General features: G+C 40.7%; 1 protein-coding gene across 1 annotated transcript in view; it reads left to right on the top strand.

Annotated features, from left to right (window-relative positions):
* The window catches only part of IFFO1 (intermediate filament family orphan 1), a 41,839-nt gene extending 25,191 nt beyond the window's left edge, over nt 1–16,648 (top strand). The window contains exons 6-8 of the mRNA XM_089663006.1: nt 6,511–6,606; nt 8,786–8,916; nt 9,696–16,648. Coding sequence (XP_089519132.1) covers nt 6,511–6,606; nt 8,786–8,916; nt 9,696–9,786 — 318 coding nt within the window. The 3' untranslated portion in view covers nt 9,787–16,648. The remainder of the gene's footprint in view (nt 1–6,510; nt 6,607–8,785; nt 8,917–9,695) is intronic.
* Nucleotides 16,649–17,024: the final 376 nt, after the last annotated feature.

Consider the following 17,024-nt stretch of genomic DNA (forward strand, 5'->3'; position numbering starts at 1 on the left):
AGATATCATATCTCCCAGCAGAGGGCACTATAATAAATTCAGTATGACAGCCCCCACTTACACACATGACAGGAGTTCCCCCTTATGTATTATACATGGTGATCATATTCCCTCTTATGTATTATACATGGAGATCATATCCCCCTTATGTATTATACATGGAGATCATATCCCCCTTATGTATTATACATGGAGATCATATCCCCCCTTATGTATTATACATGGAGATCATATCCCCCTTATGTATTATACATGGAGATCATATCCCCCTTATGTATTATACATGGAGATCATATCCCCCTTATGTATTATACATGGAGATCATATCCCCCATTATGTATTATACATGGAGATCATATCCCCCCCTTATGTATTATACATGGAGATCATATCCCCCCCTTATGTATTATACATGGAGATCACATCCCCCTTATGTATTATACATGGAGATCATATCCCCCCCTTATGTATTATACATGGAGATCATATCCCCCCTTATGTATTATACATGGAGATCATATCCCCTCTTATGTATTATACATGGAGATCATATCCCCCTTATGTAGTATACATGGAGATCATATCCCCCCTTATTGTTATACATGGAGATCATATCCCCCCCTTATGTATTATACATGGAGATCATATCCCCCCTTATGTATTATACATGGAGATCATATCCCCCCTTATGTATTATACATGGTGATCATATCCCCCCTTATATATTATACATGGAGATCATATCCCCCCTTATGTATTATACATGGAGATCATATCCCCCCTTATGTGTTGTACATGGTGATCATATTCCCACTTATGTATTATACATGGAGATCATATCCCCCTTATGTATTATACATGGAGATCATATCCCCCCTTATGTATTATACATGGAGATCATATCCCCCCTTATGTATTATACATGGTGATCATATCCCCCCTTATGTATTATACCTGGAGATCATATCCCCCTTATGTATTATACATGGAGATCATATCCCCCTTATGTATTATACATGGAGATCATATCCCCCCTTATGTATTATATATGGAGAGCATATCCCCCCCTTATGTATTATACATGGAGATCATATCCCCCCTTATGTATTATACATGGAGATCATATCCCCCCTTATGTATTATACATGGAGATCATATCCCCCCTTATGTATTATACATGGAGATCATATCCCCCCTTATGTATTATACATGGTGATCATATCCCCCCTTATATATTATACATGGAGATCATATCCCCCCTTATGTATTATACATGGAGATCATATCCCCCCTTATGTGTTGTACATGGTGATCATATTCCCACTTATGTATTATACATGGAGATCATATCCCCCTTATGTATTATACATGGAGATCATATCCCCCCTTATGTATTATACATGGAGATCATATCCCCCCTTATGTATTATACATGGTGATCATATCCCCCCTTATGTATTATACCTGGAGATCATATCCCCCTTATGTATTATACATGGAGATCATATCCCCCTTATGTATTATACATGGTGATCATATCCCCCCTTATGTATTATACATGGAGATCATATCCCCCTTATGTATTATACATGGAGATCATATCCCCCTTATGTATTGTACATGGAGATCATATCCCCCCTTATGTATTATACATGGAGATCATATCCCCCTTATGTATTATACATGGAGATCATATCCCCCTTATGTATTATACATAGAGATCATATCCCCCCTTATGTATTATACATGGGGATCATATCCCCCCTTATGTATTAAACATGGAGATCACATCCCCCCCTTATGTATTATACATGGAGAGCATATCCCCCCTTATGTATTATCATGGAGATCACATCCCCCCTTATGTATTATACATAGTGATCATATCCCCCCTTATGTATTATACATGGAGATCATATCCCCCCTTATGTATTATACATGGAGATCATATCCCCCTTATGTATTATACATGGAGATCATATCCCCCCTTATGTATTAAACATGGAGATCACATCCCCCCCTTATGTATTATACATGGAGAGCATATCCCCCTTATGTATTATCATGGAGATCACATCCCCCCTTATGTATTATACATGGAGATCACATCCCCCCTTATGTATTATACATGGAGATCATATCCCCCTTATGTATTATACATGGAGATCATATCCCCCTTATGTATTATACATGGAGATCATATCCCCCCTTATGTATTATACATGGAGATCATATCCCCCCTTATGTATTATACACGGAGATCATATCCCCCCTTATGTATTATACATGGTGATCATATCCCCCTTATGTATTATACGTGGAGATCATATCCCCCCTTATGTATTATACATGGAGATCATATCCCCCCTTATGTATTATACATGGAGATCATATCCCCCCTTATGTATTATACATGGTGATCATATCCCCCTTATGTATTATACGTGGAGATCATATCCCCCCTTATGTATTATACATGGAGATCATATCCCCCCTTATGTATTATACATGGAGATCATATCCCCCTTATGTATTATACATGGAGATCATATCCCCCCCTTATGTATTATACATGGAGATCATATCCCCCCTTATGTATTATACATGGAGATCATATCCCCCCTTATGTATTATACATGGAGATCATAGCCCCCCTTATGTATTATACATGGAGATCATATCCCCCCTTATGTATTATACATGGAGATCATAGCCCCCCTTATGTATTATACATGGAGATCATATCCCCCCTTATGTATTATACATGGAGATCATATCCCCCCTTAATCTCCTCTTCTCAGTAGAGAATAAATTCAGTTCCTCTAATCTTCCCTCATAGTTGATCTCCTCCATGCCTCATCAGTTTGGTTGCCCTTCTGTGTACTTTCTCCAGTTCCCCAATGTTCTTTTTGTGAATTGGAGCACAAAACTGAACTGCATATTTCAGATGAGGTATTACTAATGATTTGTACTGGGGGGGGGGGGGAATGATATCTCTCTCTGGAGTCTATACCTCTCCTAATACAAGAGAGGATTTTGCTCCCGCAGCTTGGCATTGCTGCCATTATTAAGCTTGTGATCTACCAGAACCCCCAGATCCTTCTCCACCATTGACCCCCCTAAATCCTTCTCCACCATTGACCCCCCCAGATCCTTCTCTACCATTGATCCCCCCCAGATCCTTCTCCACCATTGAGCCACCCAGATCCTTCTCCACCATTGATCCCTTCCCCAGATCCTTCTCCACCATTGACCCCCCCAGATCCTTCTCCACCATTGACCCCCCAGTTGTACCCCCCCTAGTATGTATGACGCATGCATATTATTAGCCCCCAAGTGCACAACTTTACATTTATCATTTGCGTCGGGCGAAACTTCAGCAGTGACGTCATCACACCCGTCGTGGCGTTGATCAGGACAAACTGGGATCGTAATGCTGGTTTAAGTTTTATACTTGTGAGTAGTTTTCTTGTCGTTATAAAAGTGGTGATTGTAATACTACACTGTGAGAGGCCGCCTCCCTTTTGCTTGTCATTGATATAATCCTGAGTTGGTTTATCTGGCTGGAGTGCTGGTGTCAGCATGAGGGTTCCGTTTGATATTCCATGAAGTTTTCATTCATTCAAGTTTTTTTCCCCTCACTGTGTAGCCGGACCTCCTTCTCTCTGAGGTCTGAGGACCTGGTACGCAGTTTGTGACTGTCAGTGTGAACAAGAGGTGAAGAATCTGTCCATCAGTGGGATTATTCGGGCTGCTTTATCTGCACTGGATCTTCTGTCTGATCAGAATTATTTGTGTTTATTCTTGACGCTTAGCGCAATCCCCCTTCCTACGTGGAAGGAAAATATATTTAAAAAATACTCTTCCCAAATATATTGGCATATATTTGAAATACTACAATTTTGGCCGTATTCTCTATATTTATATATACACACACACACTGTATGTTGAAATGCTTTTTTTATATATTACAAAATATATAAAAAATATTTTTAAAAATACATTTTCACATATACTGTATGTCTTTAAAAATAAATTTTAATCTACATTTTTGGAATGCATTTACAAATATATGTAAAAATATATGTTAAAATTACTTTTTTATGTTAAAAAACTCTGAAGAATATATATTAAAAAATATATTTTTACAAATATTTTTCATATATTTAGTAATGTATAAAAAACGCATTTCAACATACAGTGTATATATCTATCTATCTATCTATCTATCTATCTATCTATCTATCTATCTATCTATCTATCTATCTATTATCTATCTATCTATCTATCTATCTATTATCTATCTATTATCTATCTATCTATTATCTATCTATCTATCTATTATCTATCTATCTATCTATCTATCTATCTATCTATCTATCTATCTATCTATTATCTATCTATCTATCTATCTATCTATCTATCTATCTATCTCTCATCTATCTATATCTATCTATCTATCTATCTATCTATCTATTATCTATCTATCTATCTATCTATCTATTATCTATCTATCTATCATCTATCTATCTACCTATCTCTCTATCTATCTATTATCTACCTATCTCTCTATCTATCTATTATCTATCTATCTATCTATCTATCTATTATCTATCTATCTATCTATCTATCTATCTATCTATCTATCATCTATCTATCTACCTATCTCTCTATCTATCTATTATCTATCTATCTATCTATCTATCTATTATCTATCTATCTATCTATCTATCTATCTATCTATCTATCTATCTATCTATTATCTATCTATCTATTATCTATCTATCTATCTATCTATCTATCTATCTATCTATCTATCTATTATCTATCTATCTATTATCTATCTATCTATCTATCTATCTATCTATCTATCTATCTATCTATCTATCTATCTATTATCTATCTATCTATCTATCTATCTATCTATCTATCTATCTATCTATCTATCTCTCATCTATCTATATCTATCTATCTATCTATCTATCTATCTATCTATCTATCTATCTATCTATCTATTATCTATCTATCTATCTATCTATCTATTATCTATCTATCTATTATCTATCTATCTATCTATCTATCTATCTATCATCTATCTATCTACCTATCTCTCTATCTATCTATTATCTACCTATCTCTCTATCTATCTATTATCTATCTATCTATCTATCTATCTATCTATCTATCTATCTATCTATCTATTATCTATCTATCTATTATCTATCTATCTATCTATCTATCTATCTATCTATCTATCTATCTATTATCTATCTATCTATTATCTATCTATCTATCTATCTATCTATCTATCTATCTATCTATCTATTATCTATCTATCTATCTATCTATCTATCTATCTATCTATTATCTATCTATCTATCTATCTATCTATCTATTATCTATCTATCTATCTATCTATTATCTATCTATCTATTATCTATCTATCTATCTATCTATCTATCTATCTATTATCTATCTATCTATCTATCTATCTATCTATCTATCTATCTATCTATCTATCTATTATCTATCTATTATCTATCTATCTATTACCTATTATCTATCTATCTATCTATCTATCTATCTATCTATCCTGTATGTTGAAATGCATTTTTTATATATTTTTACAAATATTTTTCATATATTTTGTAATATATAAAAAACACATTTCAACATACAGTATATATATATATTGAATACGGCCAAAATTGTAGTATTTCAAATATATGTCAATATTTTTGGGAAGAGTATTCTTAAAAGATTTTTAAAATATATTTTTCTTCCATGTGGGTTGGTTTGGTATTACCTGATTCATCGATCCAGCAGGCTCCCTCGACTGGTCCACCGCAGCCTCCTCTGTAAGCTGCTCCCAGCCATGGTCGCACCTCCGCTGTATATGTGCATACGTGATGACGTGAGGCTCCATCCACAAACCGGAGCTTAATGGAGAAGAGGACAGAGTGGGAGCCTGCTGGAGTGGAGAGTAATGCAGGTCATAGACGGTTCGTTTATCGGACGATTTTTTCGTCCGAAAGAATAATCGGCCGATTTTCGCACTGTTAGTGGGGCAATGTCATTGGCCGATTTTCACGGTTCCTCCTCATTTCTTTTATGGGTCACGCTGGAAAACTTGCAAAAAACGGCCGATTTTTGCAATCATTGGTGGCAACAAATGACCAATGTTTTTCGGATGAAAAATCGTCCGATAAACGAACCGTCTATGGCCTGCATAAGGCAAGTAATGCAACCTTTTCTGCAACCCCCCCAAGACTTCACGAGCATTTGCCCCTTGTGGTGCAGGGAAGGGTGGCCCACTGAACAGGGTTTTTTTGTGCCCAGAGTTGGGCTTTAACATTAGCAGACACGAGCCTTCAGACAATGGAAAAAAGGAGAAATGCAACCAAATACGGAATTAAAATGAAACACATGATAAGGTTTGGTCTGCCAGTTACAGCTGAATGTAAGGCCCGGAATATTCCACAATGTCCTCTTGTTGTTTGCTTTGTCCAGGGCCAGGATGACAGTCTGGAGGAGGTGATAAAAGATACAGAGTCTCTCTTTAAGAGTCGGGAGAAGGAATACCAAGAGACCATTGATCAGATCGAGGTAAGGGACCTAAAGCAGGCCAAAGGGGCGAGATTACAACTTACACCATTGCCCCAGTGGCGACGTCTTAGTGGACGAAACACGTTGGGTAGAGCTATAGTGCTGACGTCATCACGCCCGTCGTGAGATAGAAAAGAGACCTCCCCCCCAATGCTGTGCTGGGGGATGGGCAGCTAGATTGGAAGCCTTCATATCCCCCAACTGCATTTTGTACTGGCAGGACAGAACTGTTATACTGACAGCCCGCTCCTGCAGATGACATTGCTGTATCTATCAGTGGAGCCCCAGTATTGGTGTGACAGCCGCACCGTCGTCTCCTGATAGATCAGGGAGCGGCTGTCGGAGTGACAGAGCAGTGATATCATACAGTCCCTGCAGGACGGAGCTGTCAGTGTGACGGTTGGTCCTGCTCTGCATCCAATTATTAAACAAAAATACTATTAAGGTTTTTTATCCGAATGCATTCTATTCTTTAATGTAGGAATCCCTTCTGTGTCCAGGATCTCCCCCCCCCAGTGCCCCCGTTATGTGACCCGACCCCGATCTCCATCCAGCACTGTGCAGGAGAGCAGCGGGTTTCTCGGCTCTCTTCCAGCTCACAGGGCAGATTGATAGTAGGCATGTGCAGAACGAAAACATTTGTTTCATTGTGAAGTATAGCTGGTTTTATCCTATTTGAAATTTGAAATTCAAATTTCAGAAGGCGGTTTATTCTTTCTATTTTATTGTATTCTATTCTAATCTATTCTATTGTTTCTATTCTATTATTTTATTTTCTATTCTATTCTTTTTTGTTCTATCCTTTTATTTTCTATTCTATTTTATTCTATTGTTTTATTTTCTATTCTATTTTACTCTATTCTGTTCTTTTCTGTTGTATTCTAGTCTATTTTTTTTGTTTTTCTATTCTATTATTTTCTATTCTACTCCTTTATTTTCTATTCCATTGTTTTCTATTTAGCATTTTTTATTCTATTCTATTTTATTCATTTCTATTCTTTTCAAAATCCACATTTCAGAAGACAGCTATATTATTTATCTTCTCTTCCTTTATATTTTATTCTATTCCTTTATTTTCTGTTCCATTATTTTCTATTTAGCATTTTCTATTCTATTCTATTCAATTTTATTCTTTTCTATTTTTTTCAAAATCCACATTTCAGAAGACAGCTATTTCTCTTCTCTTCTCTTCCTTTATTTTCTAGTCAGATTATTTTCTATTCTAGTATTTTCTATTCTATTAATTTCTATTCTTTTCAAAATCCACATTTCAGAAGACAGCTATATTCTTTCTCTTCTCTTCTCTTTTCTCCTATTATTTTCTATTACATTCTATTCTGTTTTATTCTTTTCTATTCTTTTCAAAATCCACATTTCAGAAGACAGCTATATTCTTTCTCTTCTCTTCTATTCCTTTATTTTCTATTCTATTCCTTTATTTTTTGTTCTAGTATTTTCTATTCTATTAATTTATATTCTATTCTATTTTATTTTATTCTTTTCTATTGTTAAATCCACATTTCAGAAGACAGCTTTATTCTTTCTCTTCTCTCCTATTATTTTCTGTTCTATTCTATTCTGTTTTATTTTTTTCTATTCTTTTCAAAATCCACATTTCAGAAGACAGCTATATTCTTTCTCTTCTCTTCTATTCCTTTATTTTCTATTCTATTCCTTTATTTTTTGTTCTAGTACTTTCTATTCTATTAATTTATATTCTATTCTATTTTATTCTTTTCTATTGTTAAATCCACATTTCAGAAGACAGTTATATTCTTTCTCTTCTCTTCTCTCCTATTATTTTCTATTCTATTCTATTCTGTTTTATTCTTTCTTATTCTTTTCAAAATCCACATTTCAGAAGACAGCTATATTCTTTCTCTTCTTGCCTATTATTTTCGATTCTATTCTATTCTTTTTTATTCTTTTCAAAATCCACATTTCAGAAGACAGCTATATTATTTCTCTTCTCGAAGAGAAGCGATCTAAAGAGATTTCCCTCAATTCCTTCTTTCCAAGACAGGAAGAGAAGGGAATGTCCCCAGTGGGGCAAAGATGGCAATAAATACCCCGACAGGACCCTGCAATCATTTCCTATTTTATCCAAAACAGCGAAAACATTTTTGGCTTTCGATATACTTCGATGACAGATGAATGTTTCTTTGTGTTCGATCTACAGCTGGAGCTGGCCACAGCGAAGGACGACATGACCCGTCACCTGCATGAATACATGGAGATGTGCAGCATGAAGCGAGGGCTCGATGTGCAGATGGAGACGTGTCGGAGGCTAATCAACCAATCTGAAGAGAGGTGGGCAAACCAACATCTGATTGCAGAAAGTTCAGCTACCCAGTAAGGCCCAGTACTGGGTCTCTGTGCTTCTCTATGCAATTCAAGCTCATCTTATCTGGCGGGAGGGGCCGACAGTAGTGCTGTACTTCTTGAAAATATCACAGCACCCTGCCTCAGTACTCCTCCGAAATCCCCCCAGCCCTGATGCAAGCAGTGGGTAGGCTTTTGGGAGGAGTTATGCAAATATTAAAATGCTGGAGGAGTGGGCGTTCCTAGGCAGGCTACATTTACATGCATACCACCTACAAATGGTGCTGCGCCTCCATGACTGGCAGAACTGAAATTCATTGAATGAAAGGGGTGGGGCCACGCAGGGGCGGACTGACCATTTGGGAACTCGGGCACTGCCCGAGGGCCCAGGGTCAGTAGGGGGCCCCATGAGATGCCCTTGGTCCCTTCCATAGGCTTTTTTGGGTGTGGTTTGAATGTGGGCAAGGACATAGGGGCCCCATGATCCCCTATTGCCCGGGGGCCCCATTAGCTTTCAGTCCACCCCTGGGGCCACGGGAAAGTTATGTTGAGGAGGAAAGAATTAGATGATGCTGGACGTCCTCCAGTCAGGAAATGAGGAGGAGCTCTATCTGACTTGCTGCAGCTTCTAATGCACATAGTGAGAAGCTCACAGTGTGCGGTGAAATCAGAGTAAGCCATTCCAGTCCAGGAGAGGAGCCGCTACAAGTGTGCGAAGACGGAAGGGGAGGGTGGAGTTTAGATTTAAGTGTTTCCTCTTCCATCAGGTCTCCTCCGCCCAGCAGCGAATCCGTCGGCAACGAGGACCCCGAAGACTCAGACCGGGACGCCCCATCTTCGGACAGCTCGGCCAGATGATAAAAGAGGAACTCTGAATTCGCTCTGCACCTGCCACCACTGCCTGGAGGGCGGCGTGACGCTGTATGCGTTGGTGTTCATTCCCTGGGACCGATTCCGAGCGCAGAAAGTAGCCAGCGGGTGCAGCTGCTAGACTCTGGGGATACAAAGGGGGGCGCAATGCTGAACAGAGCCTGGGGTTGGAGGGCGGCTCTCTGGCTTGGTATATATAGGGGTTCGATGCTTTATCCTGTACGTAGAGCTGCAATAACGTCTGTAGATATTGTCTATATAGGTGTGGGTGCTAGGCATGAATCACTTTAGTCTGCTGGGAATATTACGGGGAATGTATAGGTGTCACATGCCGATGGAGTATGATGAAATACGGCCCTGCGCAGGCTGTTCCTAATTGGCAGTGCTCAGGCCAATGATGATGTGCAAAATGCAGCAACCTTCATCAGCCAATGAGTCGGCTCCAATGCCACCGATGATACAGCAGTGTAAAATTGGCCAGCAGCAGGATATTTTTAATGAGCAAGGCTAGGCCCTAATATACTAAAGATAAAATGCACAGGCTGGGGTTTTACTACAAGAATTAAAGTGTCACAGATAATACAGCAGTGTAAAATTGGCCAGCAGCAGGATATTTTTAATGAGCAATGCTAGGCCCTAATATACTAAAGATAAAATGCACAGGCTGGGGTTTTACTACAAGAATTAAAGCGCCACAGATTCTACATAAATATAAAACTAGCCAGCGGCAAGTTATTTTCTAATGAGCAAGGTTAGGCCTAAATATACTAAAGATAACATGGACACAGTGGGGTTTTACTACAAGAATGAAAATGCCACAGATGATACAGCAGCGTAAATTTGGCCAGCAGCAGGATATTTTAAATGAGCAATGGTAGGCCCTAATATACCTAATATACTAAAGATAACATGGACACACTGGGGTTTTACTACAAGAATTAAAATACCACAGATGATAATATATTAAAGACAAAATGCACAGGCTGGGGTTTTACTACAAGAATTAAAGTGCCACAGATGATACAGCAGTATAAAATTGGCCAGCAGCAGGATATTTTTAATGAGCAAGGCTAGGCCCTAATATACTAAAGACAAAATGCACAGGTTGTGGTTTTACTACAAGAATTAAGGTATCATCAGTGCTGGGACAAAGTCATTTAGTGCCCAGGTGCCCCTCCAAAATGTGTGAGCATTATGTGTCAGCAAAAAACCCCTCCCTCCCCCCCAAAATTCAAGCACTATAGGGGGGCTATAGGATCGGGGCCATGCACTAGGGATTCCACTGGCTGTCAGATTGCCACTGTGCAGTCTTTGCTTATCCACCCCCTACCCATGTTCTTTGCTGGAAAGAGATGGGGGAAGGTAAACACTGCACAGGGGCAATCTAGCAATCCCAATCCAGGATAGCTGCAGTGGCACGAGCTGGAGGGGAAGAGAGCACAACCCGCCCCTCTTCCTGGCTCTCCTCCTCTTCAAATCTGGCCCGTCCCCTCCAGCACTAAACTGTCGGGAGTAGTGAAGCTGCTGTCATTACTTCTGTCAGCTTGTAGGTAGGAACTCTCCACGCAGTGCCCCCCCACCTCACATGATACCACCGCGCCCAAGGCAGCCGCCCCTCCCGCCCACCCTTGGGTAGCACGGATGATACAGCATTGTAACATTGGTCTCAGCAGGAAATTTTTAATAAGCAAAGCTAGGCCTAAATATACTAAAGACAAACACCACAAGCTGGGGTTTTACTACAAGAATTAAGGTAACACAAGTGATACAGCAGTGTAAAATTGGCCAGCAGCAGGACAGTTTTAAGTAGCAAGGCTAGGACCAAATGTATTAAAGACAAATAACACAGGTTGGGGTGTCATTACAAGAATTAATTTTGGCATGGTGGTAAAGCATAGCATGTGTACCAGCCCCTCTGGCTACCCTGCTAGTTTAAGGGTAGTAAACTAACAGGGTAGCCAGAGGGGGTGTAGTAAAACTCCAGCCTGTCCATGTTATCTTTAGTATATTTAGGCCTAACCTTGCTCATTAAAAATATCCTGCTGCCAGCCAATTTTTCACTGCTGTATCATCTGGGGGTGGTAAAACCACGGCTCAAGTACCAATTTTTCCAAATACAATTGTAGAGGCCCTCACTTTGGGAGGTTTCCTTGAACTTCCTGTTGCGTCTTTAAAACAGGAAGTGCAGGGTGGGGGCATGTTGATTAGGCTGACTGCAGGACTGCTGGCATGCCACGCACCTGCCTGTGGTCATGTAGCTACGATTAGAAGCAAGCAGTCTATGTAGGCACAGAACTCCAGGAACCCAACGGGACCGTCAGGGTCACCAGGTATTTGATACTCAACATAAATGTTACTGAAAGGGGACTTCAATAATAAAATATCACCAATAAGGTTTACACCTTAGCCCCTTCCTGCCCAGCCCCAGCATCCCTTTATTGGGGTCTTTATGTCCGGTGGGTGGAAAGGACCGGTAGATCACGGGACCACTGTGAATGGTTGCCACATTGGTCACATGATTGAGAACCGGTCCCGCTGGCTCCCAGTCATTAGTAGAGACAACTTGGTCACGTTGCTGGGAGCATGCAGGGAGCACACTCTCTGGCACCTATAGACTCATATATGGGGGCTTTAAAGACCACCTTCTTTGCCACCACACATATGCTGAGCTGTGGATATGAGACATAATCTACCCCACTTCAAGGGTTAAATTCTCACTTAGTCTATTGGTGCAGGGGTAAGGTGTATTTCTTACCCTATTATTGGCTCCAGCAGGCTTCCTCAATCTACGTGACCGGTCCCCCGCAGTGTTTTCTATAGGGCGACTTCAGGGCGCGGTCACATGCTCACTTCCAGGGTTAGTAGACCTGCACTGTGTCTGAGGACGCTGAGGGACCAAAGCTTTAGGACAGTGCTGGAGCCTGCCGGACCAGGGGCGGACTGACCATTTGGAAACTTGGGCACTGTCCGAGGGCCCGGGGTCAGTAGGGGGCCCCATGAGATGCTCCTGATACCTTTTTCATAGGCTTTTTTGAGTTTGGACAAGGACACAGGGGCCCCATGATCCCCTATTGCCCGGAGGCCCTATGAGTTGTCAGTTTGCCCCTGTGCCGGACCAAGAGGTAGGGTGAGTAATACACCTTACCCCTGCACCTCCCCCCCCCCCCCCCAGACTAAGAGCATTTAAACTTTGCATTGTGAGAGATTTGGAGGGGATTTGAATTAGAAACAAAGGGTCAGGTGCCACAATGCATCAAGCACAAGTGTGAATGGGCCCTTGTTATGTCCCAGCATTTTGATTTTGCCCCCTATGAGGATATTTATCCCTGTTGGCGGGGACCCGAAGACAGGTTTGGGGGAAGACTGCTCCATGATAACCAACAAAACTGGAAAATTTACCACTGGAAACTTCAAGTGGTGAATTTTTTTTTAAATTTGCATGCTTCAAGTGGTGAATTATTTTAAATTTGCATACTTCAAGTGGTGAATTATTTTTAATTTTCATACTTCAAGTGGTGAATTATTTTTAATTTTCATACTTCAAGTGGTGAATTATTTTTAATTTTCATACTTCAACTGGTGAATTATTTTTAATTTTCATACTTCAACTGGTGAATTATTTTTAATTTTCATACTTCAACTGGTGATTTGTTTTTCAAATTTGCATAGCTATTCATCCAGCGAACTTGCTGGTACATTGCATCTGTGCAAATGGGGCAAAATTGAACATTCTCCTTCTATTTCCTCTATAGGTCGAATGTTATTCATTGATTTAAAAAAAAAAAAAAATATGAGTGGTCCATGGAAATACCATCTTATGGCCGCTAGAGGGAGCTGAGGATCACACTTATTTTCTATGATCCTCAGCGCCATCTAGTGGTGGTATTTTCCCTAAAGGTGCTTCATGAGCTTGCTATTACGTGACATAATCTCTCGTTAGTTGAGGCTTAGCTAGTCAGCCAGCAATATAGTGGAGCCTGGTTGCTGTGGGTTACTGCACTTTGCACACTGATATTTGCACACTGCCCCCCGCTGGATACGTCTGTCTGTGTAGCTGTGTGCTGCCTTAATGCTCTTTGTATATAAGAAATAAAGATACTGGATACATATCTACGGTGGAAGGGGTGCAAGGCACTCCCTACCTATACACAGAGAAATATTTCTGTATACAATGACCTCATCTCATGTATGGAGGACTGGATATATAATGGGGGGGTGGGGGGAGGGGGTGAACGACAACCTGTATTGTAATAATGACCATAATGCTGGGAATGGGAGGGGGCTGCAGGGGGGTAGTTAGTCTTTGTATTGGGATTTTCCGGGGATAAAGGTTTAGCGTATGTTGGAGGTGCCATCTTTAAGGCTCCTGTGCCTCCATGTTACTGTGGCACATGGACACCTAACTCTCCCACAACCTAACCTCCTAGAATCTGCCATGGCAAAGGGTCTATGCAAATATGGTGGAGCTTGATGGCCAGCACCGGCCAAACCCTTTTATTTTGTTTTGAAAAGAGCAAAAAAGGGTTAGAGCCTGTGTCAAGGCTTATTTTTTTTTTTTTGAAGGGTTTCCCCTCCCTTTCCTTCAAGACAGGAAGTGATGCATAATTTCTCTAATTTGGACGCATACTAAAATCCATTGTTAGAGTTGGAACTTCTGACAATGTCTTTATGACTGTCCATGCCTTTCCTGTCTGTGACAGCCATGTCCACTTATCCTCCTTTTCTCGTATGAGCGTCACGGAGACATGAAGTGAGGAAGATCTCATCAAACGGGGTCAATGACAGATAGAAACCTGACTGACATTGTAACACAGAACTTCAGTCAAAATTAGTTAAACTTAATAGCCCATGAAAGGTAAAAAAAAACACATTTTGCTGTAATATTCACCTTAAATCCAGAGATTTCCCCTGCAGTTCTTCTTTCAGCCACTAGATGTCCAGCATCATTCAAACTCACTTCCTCTAAGATCACATCATCCCGGACAAGCCCCCAACCTGTGACTGGACAGTGAAAGGAGAAGCAGCGCAGTGATGAGCTTATATCTCGATCATTCTGCTCCTTTCAGTATGCTTCTTGTCAGCACATGGACTGATTGGGTCCTTGTGCTGCTTTTTCTTCTCACACTCCATCCCTGCTGTACAGGAACTGCAAGAGGCTAATACTTGGTCACTTTTAGATACTTTTTGGAAATATACGATTGGAAATAACGCGCAGAGTGACCCTGTACTTGCTCATGCACAGTAAGCAACAGATTTGCTAATAATCTGCACCCCCCCCCCCCACTTGCTTAGACTCTTCCACTTCTGGGTATGGGGAGTGTATAACTCTATGACACCCTATTGCCATCCTGGTACTGTAACATGGGGTGGGGAGACAGTCAGACCAGGGTGCCTTGTAGTTTATGTGGGGGAGGGGTGTGGGATAAGTACAAGCAGTGTGCAGAGGTGAGAGTGCTCAATTACGTGAACTTGTTTTTTTAGCCCTGGATGGACAAGCAGAGGTTCAAGTCAAAGCAAAACTCTATTGTGTTTAGAGCGGGGGAGGGTTTTCATGTTGATACGATCCTTGTATCCCCGATGGGGATAATCCCCTTCATTTCTAAGTCCACTGACCCTGAGACAGAAAATCTGAACTTCAGGAATATATCCCCCCCCCCATAGGGAGCCCACAGAACCATTCTTCATTCCAATATAAAATATATTCATTGCTGTCTGTGCCCCCTCTAGAGAGATTTGCCCTCACTTCCTGTGCTGGTGACACCATGGGGTGGAAATACAGTTGCCATAAATAATAAAAGTGAATATCAATAAATTTGAATGACAAATAGAAGAAAAATAAGAAGAAGAATTAAAAAAAAAATAAATAATAATAATATATAATTTCCATTGAGAAACTTGTTCTAATTCAAATATATTTAATTTTTTTCTTTGATTATTTATGTCAATTGTATTTCTATAGAATATACATTTTTATTGATTGATTCTCTAACCCCACATCTCCCCCCTTTTTTTTCCTGTAATCTTCCTATTCATCAAACACTGCTTCCTGAAGAAGTGACAACTAGTCACGAAACGCGTTGCTTTGTATTTATTAATAACCTTTTCGAGAAATGGACGTCCCCTTTTTGAATTGACTGCGATTGTATTTTCAGGCGTTCTGCTTTTCCTATCCTTATCTCCCCAATGGGGACGGGACAGAAGTCGTAAACTAACAGGAGTCCCTTCTTTGCTCTCTCTCATACAAAATGGGGGCTTGGCCAGAGTTCTCCTTGACCCCTTGGCGCCGGTGCCTCCCGGCCCTTTAAGGGTTTCAGAAGCCGGGAAGGTGGGGCGGTGTTTTAGGGTCATGTGACCGCCATGATTCGCCGTCACGTTGGTCACATGATCGGGAAAGGTCCCGATCGAAAGAGGAGATCGGGACCTTTCCGTGAGTACCGGACACGTGTGCTGGGAGCGCGCAGGGCACATATGTTTTTCTTAACTGCACGTAAATGTGCGGCCGCTCGGCGTCAAGTTCCAGACGCTAGGAGGCTGCACATTTGCGTGCAGCCGGCGCCAAGAGGTTAAATGTCTCAGACAACTTCCAGAATATACCGGAACATTGATCACAAGAGATGTGCCAATCCCCCACCTCCCCCGACCATCATAGTGTTTTCAGGAAGATGGACGTGCACTTTAATTTTCTAGGTTTGTATCAGAGAATCTATATAAGATGGATGGATATATATTCCTATGGTGTATAAAGGACATGTACATGGAGCATGTGTGTATATATTCTATACATACCGACATCACAGAGGAATATTGTACATATACACCTCAACAAATACAGATCTAGATATTAAACGAATCGCGTGTGCCTCATTATTTTCCGATAGTTATTATTAACAACTTCTTTATTAAGCGGTTTACCAGATTGGTGTTAAGAATGATATACAGGCGTACCTGGGTTTACGAATTGAATGCGTTCTCCGAAGCATTTATCGAGAGGAAGTACATCATGCCAACGCGTTTCAAGAGAAAAGACTCTCCCTTCATCAGGGCTGTTGCTGCACGCTATTAACCACTTGCCGACCGCGCATAGCCGAATGACGGCTTCACCGCGGCCGGCCAGTTCTGAGTGGACGTCATATGACGTCCTCCCAGAACGCGCTCTCCTGCGCGCCCCAGGGGGCGCGCACCCGGCGATCTCCGTGATCGCTGTGTCCTACGGACACAGCTGATCA

The sequence above is a fragment of the Staurois parvus genome, unplaced genomic scaffold (assembly GCF_062004578.1).
Source record: "Staurois parvus isolate SC_StPar_1 unplaced genomic scaffold, SC_StPar_1.0 ptg001612l, whole genome shotgun sequence".
Taxonomy (NCBI): Eukaryota; Metazoa; Chordata; class Amphibia; order Anura; family Ranidae; genus Staurois; species Staurois parvus.